This window comes from Paracoccidioides lutzii (genome assembly GCF_000150705.2).
Source record: "Paracoccidioides lutzii Pb01 unplaced genomic scaffold supercont2.11, whole genome shotgun sequence".
Lineage (NCBI taxonomy): Eukaryota > Fungi > Ascomycota > Eurotiomycetes > Onygenales > Ajellomycetaceae > Paracoccidioides > Paracoccidioides lutzii.
Window position 1 is genome coordinate 143,574 of NW_015440957.1, and position 19,547 is coordinate 163,120.

Consider the following 19,547-nt stretch of genomic DNA (forward strand, 5'->3'; position numbering starts at 1 on the left):
GACCTTCAGCCTCAAGCTCCTATGAACGATCCTTGGAACCGATGGGAAATGTCAGCTTTAACTGCCTGGTCAAAGCGAACAACTAACATCGCTTTTTAGCCTCGAATGACGAATAACCCGGTCCCCTCGCCGAGGCCTGGGAATAGCTCCTTAAATAAATTCCACAGGATACCTTGCTATGATCGCCGCCCCCCAGTAGGGCCTAGGATAACACGGCATCATCGAAGTCTCGTCCGTCCTTCACAATGATGTCTCGAGGTCAAAAGTCATGCCAACAACAAAAATCCTGCAAAAGGTAGGAGCAATTACTTCTTACCTTTTTGTTTTTCTCTCTTGTCTTGCGTCGCCTTATTTCTTTCTCAGAGTTTTCAGTGGAGCATGACGTGTCAAACGGAGTTAGATACATTCTTACTTGGTTATATACTGAACAGTTGTTCGCGATGTTGATAATATAACTTTATCGAGAGCAACAAATTGATTATCTGCCTTTCACTGATATTCCTTTGATACCATTCATTTACAAGAAATACCTGTATCAGTGACATTTGTGGAGATAATTTAACCCTCCTAGCTGCACCACCACCAAAGATATTCCTAGAGCAAGATATTCAATACATAGTGTTTCGTTGAGCAGCCTTCAGGGTTCGTTTGATAATATTTATAAATGATCCTGAAATTTACATAGTATCATCATTAAATATTCATATGGCATTCCTGTCTTCAACTTCTTTCATTTGGAGGGGTAATTATCAATTATTACAGGTGTTAGATATTAGATATTTAGCAATTGTAGCGGCAACTGAGTGAAGAACTCGGCCTCCAGGAAGCAGATAGATGTACGTGTACGGGGATACAACTTGATTCTCTAACTGTCTTCCATGTGGGAAAGGGGGAAAAGGGACCAATTTCAGTGTAACTCTCTGGGGGTTATCATCCCGTAGCAATGCACGAGTAAGACAAATATTGTACAAGGATGTATGTATAAAGAGTATAATATCTTATATAAGTGACGAGGACCCAGGCCGCGTTTTTTGTATAGAACGTAAATTAAATACATCATCGTGAGATTGGAAAACTAGCAAGAGCAGGATAGAAAATATATAAATAATGACTCATGAGCGATAATGATGGGCGATAACAGAAAATACACACACACACACACACACACACACACACACACACACACACGCACACACACACACACACATACGCATGCAAATATATATACATATGCGTGGTAACAAGAAAGAAAGGGCAAAAAAGGAAACCTTCGAAGGATGTAAGAAAATTTTGGGGAATTGCCACGCGTCGGGTTTTCTATTACAAGAATTGAGAACTGCAGGATGGGATGGGGAGAAGGGGTCGAAATATCCTTTTTTTTTTTTTTTCTCGCCTCGAAACTCTCCTCATCGACGAAGCAAAACGAAGGCAAAATTTGGAGCATTCCTAGCTCATTAGAATCAGAAACAGATCGAGTCGAAGAAGAGAAGTTGCCACCCTTCCCCATAGGGAAATTTCACACCTCTTCCCCAACGTAATGCTCTGTCTGGCACTTGTTCCCTCGAAACTCATGTCGGTAAGATGCACCAAAGGGGAGGCGTCAGGGTCATCTTTCCCCCTCTTCTTTTCGCTCTCATTTGCATATATCATTTGGGAGCTAGAGCAATCTGACAAATCTGTTCAGAAGGCTAGTAATAGGGGGCCCTAGGAGACCGCTTGGCCGCAGTACGTTCCATGGGGATAGTTCCTGCGTGGGGTTTATTAGTTAGAGTTGTATCATTCCGTTTTGATTGATTGAAACATACCAGGTATGCCTCCCTGGGCTTCAAGGCCGACTCCCTCAGGCCACGATGCCATGCCACAAAGACATGAGCAAGAGCAAGCATCTCCAGATCCCATCTGCCCATTTCCAGTGGCGAGTGTAGCCAGTGGGATAGAAGCAGATATGGATTCAGAGATAGAAACAATGGGTGGAGAGGCGATGCCAGTTTCCGCGGGGAGAGAAGGAGGGACAGCACTAGCACCAACACCAGCACTGACACTGACGCCACCACCTTCGCCGGCCATGGCGAGCTCTTTGAACTGGGCATGCGACTTTTCGGCTGTAGGGTTGATGCTAAATACCATCCCTTGCTCGCAGTGCTTTCCTTGGGAACAAAACATCCACACCGGCTCTTGCATCGTAACCTGGAATTCCATAGTTGGTGCAGGGTTCACGGAATTATTGGGATTTGGCATGAATCCCGAGTCGATACCCGCGGCCATTCTGGAGCATGGTTCGGTGAAGGTGGACTGCGTTACAGTGTGGTTTTGAGACATGAAATTAAAGATAACCATGTCCCCGACGGCAGCGTTTATGGTATCTGGCTCGAATATAAGACCAGCATCGCCCCCAACCGTAATCTGTATTGGAGACAATGGGGTAAGTGACATATTGGCATCCAGGGGGAGGGTGTCTTAGTGATTACGCACAAAATGCTCTTTTCCTCGTTGCATTGGAGCCTCGTTCCAAACATCTTGCTTTGCGCCCCCACCAACATTGGTTGTGATGATAATCACATTGACGGATTGGCCTTTGTGCCCATTACCACCAATTTTATACTCGCCCTTTCCTTCACCACCAATGATACCTCCATGCTGGCCACCGTTGAGAAAACCGTCATTATGGCCTCCGAAGCCTTTATCTTTGCCTCCGTGACCGATATTAATATCGGCACCCAAACCCTTGTGGCTTCCGTACCCCAGAACAAACGGAAGACCTGGTGATTCTCCAGCGTGATTGGTTGCAGCAGCTGCTGCTACGAACGAAGTTAAAGCGAGCAATCGTGCCATTGTTTAAGATTTGTTTGTCCTTTTCCTGTATACTTCGTCAAGGAAAACAAGAACCAAAGCAGAATTATTAAGATGTCAAGTTTGGTTAAAAATAAATAAAGCGTAAGATATATTGTGTTATAAATGATCGGACGAGGTCCTGCTCGTGAAAGTGAAATGGAAATTGAAAAGCTGAGTGAATGAATGGAATTTTTGAGCTCCCTGGAGGATTGAAAAAAAAAAAAAAAGAAGGAACAAAAAAAGAAGATAATTAGAGAAACAGGACAGAGAAATATGCAGACGCTTGATTCTTGAATGAGAGAGGGAGAAAGGAATTAGAAGTATCAGAGGTTCCAGGAGGGGCAGAAGTCATAGTTTAAATTCCCGCATGAATGAGAGGTGAGATTTGAGCGTCAAGGGTTTTCCCAATAGATCCCGATGTCAAACCGCCCAGAAACTCTTTTGGGATGTCCATGCTCCCATCTCACGCCGTTCGGGCATGGACTGAAGCGGATGTGGTGAGGTCTGACAATGGTGAAGTTGGAGATGTATCGGCTGGTGTCTCATAACTAGTGCTATGCAAGAGCCTCCACGTTTCGGGGTGCAGCCAAGTAGTCGCCCATGCAAGTGTCCGGAGGGGTCGGTATGGCAAATAGTATGGAATCAATGACCGATTTAGAGGATGCTGATAATTTCATGATGGGGTCTTGGTAGATTAATTAAAGGGTTGGGGTGTGGATTTTGCTAGATGATGTATGGTGTGCGTTCCAGATGCAGCCATCTGTAATTTGACTAGTTAACTAATCGAAGCAAGGACAGAGCTTCAACAGCTGAAATGTATGTCCGAACAACGAAAAGAGAACATCTGACTCCCATCTATAGACGGAAGCAAAAGAGATGTAAAAGAGAAGCTGTAACTAATCTTGGGTGTGATTCTGTGATAATATTTAACTGCCTAAAGTCTACACTCCCATTATACTGAACACTCAACATCTGAGCAATTTGAATAGAACATGTCCTGTTCATTTCCAGATAGATCTATGAACAGCTGGTCATTGCACTTAGTTGAATTAGTTGAAGGGATTGGATGATCCAAGTACCCCATCAGCGTCATCCATCGCTTCCATGCCCTTGCTACCAGCTTCCCAGACTTTGATGGCAGTTGCCCGCCCCCGAGTCTTTGTCCATGACTACTACCCATCCACCCTTGGACGTCAACTTTACTCACTACTCCTGATTTGTCTTGGAATCTGACCCGACATTCCCCATTCTTCCGCATCAGGTAATAGCCCAAGGGGAAATGATAAATAGATTTCCATTTACGGAGCCCCGGTCGCCCTGGATTTGGAACTGTTCCTGTCTCAAGAATGCATGGAACACCGCCAAACCGGGGTTAATCACAATACGATAGGCGCCCCTTTAGCTTTGGCACTTCAACGAACGTCCTGCACAGATGCAGACGTAATAATAATCAAAAGTGGAAGGCAACGCGGGCGGGGGGGGGGGGGTTTATAAATCATGAGCGCTGATTTGACCGTCGTTGTCCCTCGTAGAGGCCCGTGTAATAGCCCGCATAGTACCATGCCATCATAAGATTTTTCAATCCCTCGTCCGTACCTAATCAAGTCAGTTAATTTCAAATTAGATCAAGTGCACAGCCACGCTTTGTAACGTTGAAGTAGTAACTTACCAGCTGCGTCACCTCCTCCCTGAGCCACCAGCTGGGGCATATTGGCGAACCATCCACTGGCGGTATGGTTAACTTCTGGTTGTGTCTGGGTGCTGGGAGCCTCCATCTTATCCTGTTCTCCATGAGTATAGGCCTGGGCCAAATTGAGAAGTTAGTATCTGACATTCCATGTCAAAGAGAGACAATTCAAATAACCAAAAATATAGAATGATAGAGTGAACATACCGGCTGCATCTCTATCTCTTCGCCATTTACCCCCTGGTCAGGCTCAGGCTCAGCATCAGTGTCAACATGTGGCTGGGACTCGCCAACAGCCTGCTGCCCGTCTTCGACTTCAGCAGCTCGGGCCCTGGCTTCTTCTTCTCTTAGAACATCGTCTACATTCTCACCCCTGGCTTGGATGCTGTGGTAGAGCTTGGTTGAAACCGACAATGTCAGAACGCATCACATCACGTGCATTAAGGGATGATGTCTACTTGTGTAGATACATACATTGTATTCCTCCACCGCGTCGTCCCATGATTGGATCAGGGCAGAATCGTCCCATATTTCTTCCTGAGTCAGCAGCTTCCTTTTGGACCGTTTTCGTTTGCCCATTGTACTGTTGCGTCTGCGTATGATATGGTTCTTGAATGTTGATATTGGTGGTTTCTCCTGGAGCTATTCTATGCAAAGCTAATCCACACTAACTGTGTTGAGTTTGGTGTTAAAGGAAAAGTCAAACCAGCCAGCCGACGATGTCTTGGCATTAAATAACTATGTAAAATTGAAAAAAAAAAAAAAAAAAAAAAAAAAAAAAAAAAAACCAAAAATTATATTTCAAACGTATCCCACCAAACTAACACAGCTCTTGGGGTCTCAATCGAGACCGAATTCCCCTAACATTTGACACAATGGCCGTAGAGAAGAAGGACAAGAAACGCAAGGGTTAGTTTCCTAGTTGCTGTCTACTCCTATTCTATTGTTACTTGTTATTTTATTTTTTTTTATTTTTTTTTTTTAGCACTGACATCGTGTTTCCGTAGCTGCGGTTACCTCTGCCCCAACACCCGCGGACCCGCCCTCGAAAAAGTCTAAAAAGTCAGTGTCTAAACCGGCTAAAACTCATGAGAATGAGAATGTACCAAAGCCAATCTTGAAGAAGTCCAAATCCGCAGAGGCTACCAATGGCGATTCTCCCAAGGCTGTTCCGGTGAAAGTTACCAGTGCACCCGCAAGACAGATCCGGCCGCGGAAACGAGCGGCGGACTTTTTGAGTGAAGAAGAAGAAGAAGGTGATCGCGAGGAAAGCAAGAAAAAGCCAGTCATGTCTTCTCCTATCGCAACAAAGCCCATCAATAAAGACCTTGGAAAACCTAGCAAGAAGAAGTCAAAGAAGGGAGCTGAGGCTCATACTGCTTCCGCATCTTCCACTAAACAGGCTGCGACAAATGTCGACACTGAAAAGGAAATTTTGAGCACTTCAAAAGTTAGCAAAAAGAGTAAAATTGACATAAAGCCTTCCAAGGAAATTCACACGCAAATTGCAGACGATGAGAATGAGGGAAGCGCAGCGGAAGAAGACAATGATGATGATGACCAGACGGCTGCTTTGATCCAAGGGTTTGAAAGCAGCGGTGATGAAGATGTATCTGGTGACGAAGGATTTGCTCCTGGAAAGAAGATCCCCGCCATCCCAGATGCGAAGCAGCTGAAGCGGAGACTGCGTAAGATGAAGAAAACAGGCACAGAAACGCAGGAACCAGGTACCATCTACGTTGGGTAAGTTCGCTCATTCATTTCCACAGGGTGGAAAATATTCTAATTTTATTTTTTTTTCCCCTAATGATCTGTGAACTACAGCCGAGTTCCGCACGGTTTCTACGAGCACGAAATGCGCGCCTACTTCTCCCAATTTGGGCCCATCACCCGCCTCCGCCTATCCCGTAACCGCACCACAGGCCGCTCTAAGCATTTCGCCTTCATCGAGTTCGCGTCATCCTCCGTCGCGCAAATTGTCGCTGATACAATGGACAACTATCTCATGTTTGGACATATTTTAAAATGCAAGTTCGTGCCGCAGGAAAATGTGCATCCGCAGCTGTGGAAGGGGGCGAATAGACGGTTCAAGAAGACGCCATGGAACGCTATTGAGAGGCGCAGGTTGGATGCAGGAAAGACGAAAGAGCAGTGGGCGAGGAAGATTAAGCAGGAGGAGACTAGGAGGGTGGCTAGGGTTGAAAAGATGAAGGAACTTGGGTATGAGTTTGAGATGCCGGTGTTGAAGGGTGTTGAGGAGGTTGTTGTTGTTCGTGACGTTGAGGGGAAGGGACAGGGGGAGGTAGAGGGCGCTGAAGAGCCGGCTGCAATTGAGGCTTCACAGAAGGAGGCGGAGAAGGCTGAGCTGGTATCTGGAGTTGTAGAAGAGGTGAAGCCTGCGCCAATTAAAGCAAAGAAGGACAAGAAGGAGAAGAAGGCGGAGAAGAAGGATACCCCTGTAAAGGATGTAAAGGAGGGGAAGAAGACGAAAGATGTGGAGCAGAAGAAGGATGGTAAAGCTTCACCGAAGGATAAGAAGGTCAAGGTAGATACCCCCGAGAAGCCGGGAAAGGAAAAGAAGATCAAGGCTAGTCTTGCAGCAGCAGCAGCAAGGAGGTCGGAGAAGAAGAGCAATGCATAGGTTGGAGTAGTCGTGGCCGATTTTCTTGTTGACGATTGACCCTTGTTTATATGGATGACGGGCGTGTTCTTTTCCTTTTTCTTCATTTTTTACTTTTAATATATTCGATGTTCTTGTACGTGAATTTTGAGGATATGAATACCTTACCGTTTTCCCTCTCTTTTCTCCGTTTCAAGCCTAACTAACTCTTGTTTCGCATTTTCCCTACAGCCTTTGGGAATATCCAAGCAAACTTGAGATAGTGAGCTGAGCCGGACTTTTCACACTACATCAGGACGTAGCTTTAATGCAACAATTGAGAAGACTGATCTTGTCTGGCTTATGAAGTCTCCACACTATTTTCCGCACGCTTAATTCCCTTGATCTCCACTCCTGCTGAGTTATATCACATGATACACAGGCTAACTTCATCCGCTCTAGCCCCATCCAACCACAAAAATTATAATCTGAATATTTGAGCCTTCATTCCGCTTCTTTTTTTTTTTTTTTTTTTTTCTCCTCCTCTTCTTCAACTCCTCGCTCAAAGAATCGCATTCAAAGCTTACGCACAGAAGAAAGCATTTCTTAGGGCCTTCTTCAAACCACACCTTCTAGCTTTGGGAGAAAGTCCCCGGACACCCTGCGCCCTCTGGATTAAAACCCACGGGGTTCTTTTTGTTAGCAAAAAGCCAGGCAATGCGGAAACGCGCCGCCATAGAAGCATATTTCATTGCGGCTTAATGCCACTCCCTTCTTCTTTTCTTTTTTTTAAGGAGGAAGACCTCCCCTTTCCATCCCGACTTTGCAGAAGTTTCGATTTCTGCAGAGGTAACAATGGTGGCTGGATTGGATGGGCCAGTTTTTGCTGGCGGGGATTGGTTGCTATTCGTCGTGGTTGGATAGTCATGCGATTGCTCATTTTTTGTGTATACGCCTTTAACAGGGTGTGTGTGTGATTTTTGAGTAACTCGATGGGGCTTATTCTTGAGGCGAGGAGTTCACTTCTTTTACCCCCTTTTAATGCCAAAGGTCTGTAGCTTATGGAAAGCGGTGGTGAGGTTCTGCGTTTATTCTCCTTTTGGCGGGATTCTCATCACAGAAGCCTTGTCGGATGGGCCAGACTTGTCTCATTTTTTATTTATTACTTTGCTCGTTTTATGTGGGAGAATGTGAGGGTGGGTGTGGGGTATTTTGTTGAGGTTCAAGTGATGATGCGTATCATAGAGTCAAGCACTGAGGCTCAAAGAGCTGTTGAAGACTCAAATGATTTAAAAATATATCTGATGGACATATATATGGAGGTATAATTAATAATGTACAATATGATTTTGCTTGCTTCAAATATATATATATATATATATTTTAACAATGAATCTTACTAGTTTCACAGTGATATCAGACATGAATTTCATCTTGTATTTACTTGGCACATGGCAAAATGAAAGCCATCGTATTTGTCATAGCCATCCCGCTCATTGTCTCTTCTTTTCTTTCTCTACCGCACCAGCGCCAACCTTTATCGCTTCCATTGAGTCCTTAGATCCATATAAATATCTCACTGTAGCCCCGATCGCCTCGCCTACCAAAGCAACCATCACAGCACAGGCACCACCCCAGACTTGTATACTCACAGTTCCCATCGGTGCGCGGGGGAATGACAATACCCACTCGACCTGCCATGGAATCCAGCTGGGAGGTAATGTGAAAATCGGCGTCTTGGAGAACCAGAACTGGAGGAGGAGTATTAACCCGGAGGTCCCTGCCCAGCGGAGGGCTTTGACAGCGACGTCGAACAAAGATTTGAATCGGCTGAATTGTTTGTCTGTTTCGTTATTTCGCAGATTAGCATTACCGTGTTTGGTGGATGGATGATTTAACAGCATCCAGCAACTAATTTTCCTCTCCATTTCAACATGCACGCGGGTCTCCCGATGTAAGGATTCGAGTGGGATACGATCTCCATATAAAAAGAACATACTTTTAACTTCATACTCCTCTAACGCCTTATCATGGCGTCGTCGTAATTTGGCCCATTTCGCAAACTCGTCCTGTGAGCTTGTTGCGTTCATTTCGCGCTTCAGTTGCACTACTTCCAGTTTCATCTGGTGCTGTTCTCTGGCCATGCAGGATGCGCTGGTTGGTAGTTTCGTGTAGATGAGCCATAGCTGTAAAGATGAACGTTACACTTGTGGTTATTACGGAGTAGATGTAGATTTCATGTATTACCATCCCTTCCGGACAGATTGGGAGGAGTGGGGCAACCGAGAGTCAAGGTATCGGCGGGCTGAGGAGTCTCATACCAGGCTATCAATTGTAGAAGCTCCAATAGTATTGATAATGTAAATGGCAATATGAAGGAATAGAACGCTGATGAGTAGAGAGGGCATTTTGGTTTCATGCATCATGTCGTTCGTTAAGGGAGTGATTCAGTGTGGAGGCCTCGACTGTGTTGCATAGAAGAACAGTATGTTCGGGATTTAGCATTGGCGTAAAGGCAGGATAGGGTATGGTGTGTTTTTGCAAAGTTTTCTGGATCAGGCATTCATAGTTACAATGAGTGTATTCTCCCACAAAGGGGTGTAGTACGTAAGATATATCTGCTAGGTATGCAGGGAGAGAGTTGTGACGTTTTCCTCTAGAGTTGGCCAGTTGTTGTTTTTGCTGAACATATTAACTTAACTATAATGAATGCGGTTGGGGCGAGATGAATATTTGCACCGTTTGCACTGCTTGTCTTTATTTGCGTTTGATTCTCAATGGCTCCCCGCACCTTCACCTCTGCATCCAACAAACACCCTGAACAGCAGTTTATGAAGATATATCCACTAATATTCAGATGGGCTCGCCTGAAGACTACCACGGGACACTAACCAAGTTTCTGGCGGCCAGAAATAACCAGATATTTGACATCCATTTCCTTCCCGAGGGCTTCGGCGACTTACTCCACGAGGGTGCGGAGATCGGAATCAGCAAGAAAGCCCTCGTGCAATGTTTCATAAAGGCCCGGCAAATATTTTTCTCTCTTCCCCCACAGCAGCCACGGCTCAAGAGAACTGCAGGACAGTCGCAGTCACAGTCTCATCTCTCAAAACCTAACAGCAGTCAAGGATGTAATGCGCCAGAGACGCCAATACAACAGGGCAATCCCCTTCAACCCTCCCCCAGCGCTAACCCCAATTCCTCCTTCAACGATGACTTCTCTTCCCAAACACTCCTCCTCCAAACAGAAATCCTCCTCCTCGTTGACTCCGAACACTTAACAGCCTGCAACTGGCGCAAGCGCAGACTCTGCGCCTTGAAAGAAGCACATTCGCAATGCACCCCCAACTCCAACTCTAACCCCTCCATAAACCAGTACCTCTCCGTCCTTCACACCGAAATCTCATTTACCACCACAATCCTCCGCTCCCCATTACACCGCCACACTAAATCCCCCGTACTCTGGTACCACCGGAAATGGACCATTACACAGCTCTTCAACCTCTGCCCTGATAATCCTATCTCCGTCTTCGAAGGCTCGCACCATCTACCGCATTATGACGCTGACGGCGGCGTTGCGAAGCTGGAATCCCCTCACAGCATCGATGTTGCTGCAGCAGTAAATCAAATCCTAAACTACGAAATCTCCGTCGTGCTGCAAGCGGGAACCCACCATCCGAAGAATTACTACGCCTTCAGCTACCTGCGCGAATTTCTGGGCCTGTTTGCTGATGCGCTCGGGCTTGCCCGGTGGCCTGCTGGAGCAACCATTCAACAACCAATACTGTTATGTCATTTGGCACGGATGGCTGTTGAGTCGGTGCATTCATGGTGCATGACATATTCGCATCGGCGGGATATTTCTGCGTGGAGCTTTTTGCTTTGGTTGCTTGAGGCAGTGGGTGATGACGATGACGATGATGTGAGAATATTAAGGGAGGTAGTCGTGGAGAAAACTGCGCGTCTTGGTATGGATGTTCGATGGGATGGGGAGGGATTGTGGATCTTTGTTGACCTTGCTGCGGGCAGTTTTGGGATCGATGTGGATTGGATTATGGGGAGTTGGTCTCCGAGTCGAGGTTCGGGGCAACGGTCTTCGAGTGTAGGTGGTGGGCCTGTTGACACAGATGGGGTAACTGTTGCCATGTCTGTTTCCTCGATTTCTGATAAGCGGTGGAAGAGGTGGGTTAGTAGAATGAAAGCGGCCTGAATTGGAATGTCACTACAACTACAGCAGTTATAGATAACGGGTGGAGTTCAGAAATCAATTAAAACCCGGGCATCAAGTTTATGGAAGAAAGGGGCATATGAATAATATTTGATTGGGAATTATCGACATGTTATTGGGGGTAAAAATAGGAAAAGCGAAGCCGGGATGTTTTGCAAACTGTGGAAGGGAATTAAAATCGTCAACAGCATATGAAATATCGCTGAAACCATGAACTGGAACCAAAAGCAGATGCACAAAACAAGTTGGGATAGTAGTTCAGCAATTTCTCAAAGGGGTGGTAATCCTTCAAAAGAAACTAAGATCACTGGTAGACATGCCCATCAATTTGAAAGACTCAACAGCAAAGGAAACCGGATAACTGGGAAGATGTTTTCATAAAGTTCTTATAGTTGAAATAGACCTCGCCTTCGCTAAATTTGAAAATAAAAGGAGACACAAAACCCAACCTAAGTTTCATATAAGTTCATGTAAAAATTAAAACAACAGTGACAAAGAACAATATCCCTCATGATCCTTTCCAAAACCAAAGAAACTACACAACTTTCCGCCTTTAGCTCAGGAAATGATTCTGTTTATTTGCACTTTCAGTCTCCCGCCCGCCAGCACTTCTTCCCATATTCAGTAGATTGCATCCTGTTATCAACCGGCCTTGTCTGATCTCAGGGTAGAGAAGATTTGTGGTGGAACAATTATATATATCATTATTGACCGTGCTCAAGAGACAAATCAATCCCGGATAAGCAGGTTGTTTTGAAGTGTTCCACCTCACCCATTCGCAATCTATATTGGATTTTTGAGATGAGTTTCAGGGAGCTGTGTAGATTTACTTCTTCTTGGCTGCCTCAGCGGCTTTTTTGGCGTTTGCTATTTTATCAGGAAGGTTAGTTTCTTCGACTTTAATCTTGTATTAACAATCGACAAAAAGAAAATATGTCCCATGAAGACGAAGGGAAGACCATCCAGAAAAACTAATAGAGGATTGAGAGAGGTACAAACAGTGGTAGATTATAATGATAATCAGAATATAACACATGGTTCGAGATAGGATCAATCTGATATATTGCATGTTTCAGCAAGCATGTTGGAATCGAAGGAGACATACCAGTTTCTTGCTTCTGGCGCATAATGGCTGCCTGGGCCTCCTTTGTCCGAGCAAACTCCGTGCCAGACTGGGTATTTTTCTTTTTCTGTTGTGGGAAAAAATGACGGACACATGTTAGCTGGATGCTTTGTAATAGGATGCTTCATGGATAGATAATCGACAGCGCGAGGGATCAGTGGGTCATTTACCTGTTGAGCTGCTTCCTTCTGGGTCTTCTCGCGGGCCTTCTCACGCTGGTTTCCACGGGCCATGATGCCGGAAGCAGGACGGGCGAAATGCACTATTCAGATAAAATACAACCACTATAGACAGCAGAGAAAATTAAGGGTTAGTGGTTACCCGTTGGACGGTGCTCGCAATAAGAAAGGGATGAATCCGCTGCTGATGCAGAACGGCGAGATGAAAAAAATGGTGACATGACTAAGCCATGACTAAGACATCTAACTAACTAATGTAATTCCACATTGAGCAGACACCACACTGAGCAGATCATCAATTTAAAATATCTTTCAATTTAACTACTCATCTATTTCAACGCGCAATTATATCATCAATTCAGAATAAAAAGACATCAAATTCTCTAGAGCAAGAGAGAAGACTTGAACTTGCAATAAATACTATTATAAAGCAAGAAATATCTTCAATTTATAAAACTATAAAATTATTTAATATATTATATTTAACTTTTATCTATTGATTTTATAACCTGTTTATATGTGTGAAGTTATATGCAAATTCACATATGTTATCTTCTGCTGATGAGGATAGGCTAGTTCAATGAGTGCTGAATTTAGCTAAATAAGAAATTTTTTTTGATCAATATTAATTAAAAATATGATTAATTATTATATTATATTATAATATTTTACTACTATTTGTCACAGAGTCAACAAGAATTGAATTTTAATACTGATTAAATACTGTACAGAGCTTTAAAGATGCTATTTCAGATACTATAATCATTATGAGGACATTAATATGGATGAACTAAGTATTAAAAGAAAGTGTGAGAAGCTCTATAACTAAAATTATAAGAGAATAAATATATAGATATTATAAGCACTATGAAAGAAAGAGAATAATAATAAATAAAATGTATATATAGAATTAAATAATAGCTAATCACTGAATCTTTCAAAGAAACTTTAAAGATTTAGAGTATTTATATATATGAATAAGTAGCAATAAATTTTATCTCTAATCTTTCATGAAATGAGGATTTAGTAATACAGTGATCTGAATTTTCATAAAGTGCTGATTCTATTCTTCAGAAAGTGCTGATGCTAAAGAACTAATTTTTGAGAAATGCTGATCTGTATTGATTCTGAATGCTGAATTTTAAGATGATGCTGATTCTCTAGTAGATATTGATTCTAAAGTGCTTTGATAAGTAGTATAAAGATAAGTGCTTTAGTAAGTAAATATGAGAACTTAGAGAATTTAATTTTAAAGTATTTTAATAAGTAATATGATAAGCAATGTGAGGATAAAGAGCTAGTATAGAGAGTTTTAACATTATAGCTACTATAATAGGTTGAACCACTAGATTTGCTCTGGCTGGCTGACTCAGCCTAGCCATCATTTGCACATGCGCACATGATCATGCTATGTGAGCTTGCTTAAGCTCAAGTTCTCATCTTATTCTTTTCTTCCTTTTCTCAAGCAATTCATCCTTGTTATATAGTAGGACTAGCCTTTAATTCTTAGAGCTTAACCCTTTACATTACAAATTGCTTCACTCCTTTCATTGATAAGCTACTGGGAGCCTTAATCTTGTATCATGAAGCTCAGCAAATGTGCTGACATATGATAGACTATTGAGAGCTTTAAATCCTGCATCATAAAGTTCAGTAATAGCACTGATATATGAATAGACTGGGTTAGCAATCATGCTAACAAACAAATGAGCAACATTGAAAACATCTAGCTGAATAAAATAAAGTGACAGACTTGTACAACAAATACACAAATGAATCAACATAAAGCAATGAGCAGGGACATTCTCAGCAGCTTTGAACAACAATAGATGACCTTTCTTCAACAGCAGAAACAGGTCCAGCATGAGAACAAAGATTTAATAGCAGCTCAGCAAGCTGAAATAGCTAATCTACAACAAGCTTTGAACACTTTGACATCAACTCTCTCTCAATTGAACCTGCAACCACTTATTGTAATCAGAAGACCAAAGATCAAACTACTGAACTGTGAGAAGTATGATGATTCTAATATGAAGCACTACTCTTAGTGAGAGCTAAAGCTTTAATCAAAACTTAAAGTCAATGGAAAAGCTTTAAATAATAATGAAAAATGTGCTTGGTATGTGTACTTGAGACTGGAAGAAATGACAGCAGCTTGAGTTTACCTCTGAGTTGAGAATAATAAGAACAAGATCAACTTCACAGTAGAGAGCTTACTAGAGCAAACATACATGCTCTTTAGTGATTCTGCATGATAGGAAAAGACTATGCAAAAGCTCAATAATCTATGACAGGGTAGAAGAGCTCTTTTTAACTTTCTGCCTGAATTTAATCAGCTACTGCTGGAAGCTGGTGGTCACAGATGAGATGATCACATTAAAAAGAAGTATTTAAAATCTGCTCTAAGCATGAAGCTGAGAGAAGGCATGATGAGTGTAAGAAAACTGTCTCTCTATGAGAATTACTATAAGAAGTTTAGATTAGTTGATCATTAACTCTCTGAGCTTAAGACTTTAAGACAGTAGTCTAAACATCACAAGAGCAGATCTTCTTCAGATCATACAACATCTAATTCACACTCTCTACTTTGTCATATTGTTCTTGACCAATGAAACCAGCTTCAAGCTTTCACTGATGATATGATGAATCTCTCTTCTGGTGCTGTGACCTCAAGTACTCACCACATCAAATTGATAAATCAGACAGAGGTTAATTGATGAAGAGAGCAAGGCCTGTGCCTAAGATGCAGAGCTAGAAGTCATATAATTAAGAGCTACCTGTTCAAATCTCTCAGACACTCTGCCACTTTTATAATAGCTAAGATGATCCTTGAGCTGGTACTGAATGACGACAATGTGAATATAAGTGAAGATTCAGGAAAAGAGTAACTTCAATCAAAAGATACTGAAAAGAGTGAAATAAGAAGCTTATGAGAAAGCAATGGAGAAGATTTAAATCTAAGATGATATTCAAACCCTTCACTGTCAATGCTCTAGTAGATAATACCTTTTTGACTAAAGTAATAATAGACAGTGAATGTAATATCTATGATCTTATTTCTTAATTCTATATTAATAAGCATAAGCTCTCATGCATTGAAATTCCCTCTGTTAAAATGACTGGCTTTGAAGACTTCATGAGACTCTCCACAAGCATAGTAACTGGCATTTGAATTGATATAGGCAGTTACATAACTGAACAGGCCTTTCTCTACATAGTGAATAGATTATATGGTCATGATATGTATCTAGGTGACCTCTGGCTGGCCCAGCAAAAGACAACTGTGATCCTTCATTGAAGAATTGTGAGATTTGAAGAGAGTGGCATAGAGGTAGAGTCTAGTTCAAATGCAAAAACTGATGTGATTCCCATCTCTGCTATAAGCTTCTCTAGGCTTGTGAGCACTTGAGAGAAGTGAAACATTGAGATCTTTGCTGTCAGTTTGACTGATATTCAAAAGACTCTAGAAGTGAAATCAAAGATTGACCCTAGAGAAAAGCTGTCTGAACATTATCATGAGTTTTTGAATATATTTGATAAGGAAGCTGCCAACACTCTACCCTCACTTTGTGATTCAGGTAGAGATCATAGGATTAAACTGATTAAAAAGACTGATAATAGTGCAGAACAATCTCTTTGAGGCCTATTATATAATATATCTCAAGAGGAACTACTGGCTTTGTGAAAAACTCTTACAGATTATCTAGATAAGGGTTTTATTAGGGTGAGCAACTCCCCTGCAGCCACCCCTGTACTATTCACAAAGAAGTATAAGAGTGGACTAAGATTTTGTGTGAACTATCAAGCTTTTAACAAAATCATCTGAAAGGATTGATATCCTCTATCATTAATCAGTAAGACTTTACAGTGAATTGAACAGGCTAAATGATTCATTAAGCTGGACATTATTGCAGCTTTTCACAAGATTTGAATCACAGAAGGTGATGAGTGGATGACAGTCTTTAGAATCAGATACAGGCTATTTGAGTGGCTGGTTACATCCTTTGGTTTGGCCAATGCTCTGAGCACATTTCAAAAATATATCAACTAGGCATTACATGAATATCTGAATGACTTCTGCTTGGTCTATTTAGATGACATCTTGATATTTTCCTCAATAAGCTTATGAGAGCATCATAAGCATGTACAAAAGATGCTTATATGTCTATGGGAAGTAGGCCTGCAGGCAGACATCAGAAAGAGTGAGTTCAAGATGAATAGCACAAAATATCTTGAATTCATCATTGAAGCAGGCAAGGGTATACAAATAAATTCAAAGAAGGTTAAAGCTGTTTTGAAATGAGTAACACCTACTACTCTTAAAGATGTATGAGGATTTTTAGACTTTGCTAATTTCTATAGATAATTTATCAGGGATTTCTCAAAGATTGTGATCTTACTGATGATTCTTACACACAAGAATATTTCTTTTTTGTAGACAAGCAAGGCTGAGGAAGCTTTTAAGTGTCTAAAATTAATGTTTATCTCTGCTTTAATTCTGCTTCAATTCAACTCTGACTATGAGACTATATTAAAAATAGACTTCTCAGATTATGTCTCAGAAGAAGTGCTACTACAATATAATGAGCAGAGCATTCTACACTCATTTGCTTTCTTCTCTCATAAGCATTCACCTGCAGAATGCAACTACAAGATTCATGATGAGAAGTTATTAGTGATAATTGAGTATTTAAAGAAATGAGACACTGAGCTATGAAGTGTAAAGGAATTCAAGATTCTTACAGATTATAAAAATCTAGAATACTTTATGACTACATACAGACTAAATGAAATACAGCTATATTGAATAGATATTCTCTATTAATTCAACTTCAGAATTGATTACCAGCCAGAGAAGTTGAATGCTGAATCAAACACCATATTACAAAGAAAGCAGAACATGCCACAGAGTGCTGATGATGAGAGAATCAAGCAGAGACAAGCTCAATTACTTAAGTTTAATGTACTGACATCTGAAATGAAATTAATAGTGACTGCTGCCAGTGTGAAACCTGAGATATCTCTTCAAACTCAGTGAAATAAGACTCACAAAAATGACAAGATTCTACAGCATCTGAAGCAAATTCTTTGTAAGAGAAGATTCAGATTTTCTTCTGAACTCAGCATTAAGATCTTCATCTCTAAGTGCTCTTTAAACAAGAACAGAGAGCTTCTCTTTTAAGATCATAAGTGAGTGTTAGACTTTGAATCTTTTTTAATCAGATTAGTGCACAAGACTCATGACTCACCTCTTATCAGTCATCCTGGATGAGAGCAAACAGCAGGAGTTCTAAGACATGAGTTCTACTGATCAGGCTATGCTATCAATATGAGAAGAATGATCAGGAACTGCCATCTTTACAGATCAAACACTGCATGAAGAGATTGATATCAGAAACTGCTTAAGCCTCTTCTCATTCCTGAACACATGTGACAGGAGCTTTTTATGAACTTTATTATGAACTTACTGAGCTCTAAAGAATACATGAATATCATGATTATAATAGACAGACTGATCAAGAAGATTATATTAAAAGCAGTTAAGAAAACTGATGTAGAGACAGTAACTAGAGTATTTCTTCACAATATCATTTCTTGACATGATATCTCTAAGACAGTAGTGTCAGATTGAGGGTTGAGTTTCACAAGCATGTTTTGAACTTGAGTGTGTGAGAAATTAGACATTAAAAGATGACTTTTCACAGTCTATCACTCAGAGACTGACAGAGCTACAGAGTAAATGAATCAGACTCTGAAAATCTATCTACACAAGTATGTTAGCTTTCAACAGGATGACTAGCATGAATGACTCTCTCTAGCAGAGCTGATCATCAATAATAGAAATGCTGCCTCAACAGACATGAGCTTATTCTTTTTAATGCATCTTTTCCACATCTTCTTTATTGATATAGTCAATGCACTCCTCATTGAAACATCACATAATCTCATTGAGTTTGCAGATGATTATATGAGGAAGACCTGTGAAGTGTTGAAGTGAACTCAAGTAAAAATGACAGATGCTCAGCAATCTCAAGAGAAATATGTGAATAGATGAAGAGACTCAGCTTCAAGCTTTCAATCTGAAGATAAGATCTGGTTGAGCTTAGAGAACATGAGAACTAATCACTCATACAAGAAGCTGAACATGAAATACAATCAATATACTATGCTAGAAAAGATAGAATTTCATACTTATCAACTGAACATCTCATCTGACATTCACAATGTCTTTAATGTAAAGCTTCTACATGCTGTGATAACAGATTCTCTACCTAGTCAAAGGCAAACTGACTGGCAGCCACCTGCTATAGAGACATTGAAAGGACCTGAGTTTGAGATTGAGAAAATTCAGAGTGAATAAATCTATCAGAGGAAAAAGCAATACCTCATTAAATGAGTAGGTTGAGCTGAGTCTACATGGAATGACATGAGTCTCCTACAAGAAGTGAAGGCCTTGAACACTTGAAAGGCCTCTCAGCAGACAAAATTAGATGTAAAGAGGACTTTAAATAGTTGTAAAGATCTGCAACAAAGAGGGAGAAGAAGAGTATTATAAAGAATTAAACCTCTAGATTTGCTCTGACTGACTGACTCAGCATAGCTATCATTTGCACATGCGCATGTGATCATGCTACATGAGCTTGCTTAAGCTTGAGTTCTTATCTCATTCTTTTCTTCCCTTTCTCAAGCAATTCGTCCTTGTTATATAGAAGGACTAGCCTCTAGTTCTTAGAGCTTAACCCTTTACAGCTACTCTCTTTTTCATAGACATTGACCTCAACAGCTCTGAAATATAGTTGATTTTAAATATAGAAGTGTAGGCGTGAAGTATTTATTGATATAGTAGATAACACTTATAGTGTTTATTCAATGATATTAAAAGACTAATTATATGAGAT

The 19,547-nt window shown here is 41.3% G+C and overlaps 6 protein-coding genes across 6 annotated transcripts; 2 read left to right on the forward strand and 4 right to left on the reverse strand.

Moving 5' to 3' along the window:
* Positions 1-1,688: 1,688 nt before the first annotated feature.
* PAAG_04376 (hypothetical protein) lies at positions 1,689-2,832 on the reverse strand (the record flags this gene model as incomplete). The annotated part of the gene is made up of 3 exons (XM_002793420.1): positions 1,689-1,747; positions 1,806-2,403; positions 2,473-2,832. The coding sequence occupies 3 exons, from the start codon at positions 2,830-2,832 to the stop codon at positions 1,689-1,691; spliced, it is 1,017 nt and encodes a 338-aa protein (XP_002793466.1).
* A 1,495-nt stretch (positions 2,833-4,327) lies between these two features.
* Positions 4,328-5,098, reverse strand: PAAG_04378 (hypothetical protein; the record flags this gene model as incomplete). The annotated part of the gene is made up of 4 exons (XM_002793422.2): positions 4,328-4,428; positions 4,502-4,634; positions 4,727-4,915; positions 4,994-5,098. The coding sequence occupies 4 exons, from the start codon at positions 5,096-5,098 to the stop codon at positions 4,328-4,330; spliced, it is 528 nt and encodes a 175-aa protein (XP_002793468.1).
* A 296-nt stretch (positions 5,099-5,394) lies between these two features.
* PAAG_04379 (rRNA processing protein gar2) lies at positions 5,395-7,160 on the forward strand (the record flags this gene model as incomplete). Its single annotated transcript, XM_002793423.1, has 3 exons — positions 5,395-5,428; positions 5,527-6,262; positions 6,344-7,160. The coding sequence occupies 3 exons, from the start codon at positions 5,395-5,397 to the stop codon at positions 7,158-7,160; spliced, it is 1,587 nt and encodes a 528-aa protein (XP_002793469.1).
* Positions 7,161-8,611: 1,451 nt separating this feature from the next.
* PAAG_04380 (CHD5 domain-containing protein) lies at positions 8,612-9,526 on the reverse strand (the record flags this gene model as incomplete). Its single annotated transcript, XM_002793424.2, has 3 exons — positions 8,612-8,961; positions 9,118-9,304; positions 9,440-9,526. The coding sequence occupies 3 exons, from the start codon at positions 9,524-9,526 to the stop codon at positions 8,612-8,614; spliced, it is 624 nt and encodes a 207-aa protein (XP_002793470.1).
* A 449-nt stretch (positions 9,527-9,975) lies between these two features.
* Positions 9,976-11,328, forward strand: PAAG_04381 (hypothetical protein; the record flags this gene model as incomplete). Its single annotated transcript, XM_002793425.2, has 1 exon — positions 9,976-11,328. The coding sequence occupies one exon, from the start codon at positions 9,976-9,978 to the stop codon at positions 11,326-11,328; it is 1,353 nt and encodes a 450-aa protein (XP_002793471.1).
* An 844-nt stretch (positions 11,329-12,172) lies between these two features.
* Positions 12,173-12,702, reverse strand: PAAG_04382 (hypothetical protein; the record flags this gene model as incomplete). The annotated part of the gene is made up of 3 exons (XM_002793426.2): positions 12,173-12,213; positions 12,452-12,536; positions 12,640-12,702. 3 exons carry the CDS (start codon positions 12,700-12,702, stop codon positions 12,173-12,175), a joined length of 189 nt encoding a protein of 62 aa, XP_002793472.1.
* Between the last annotated feature and the right edge of the window lie 6,845 nt (positions 12,703-19,547).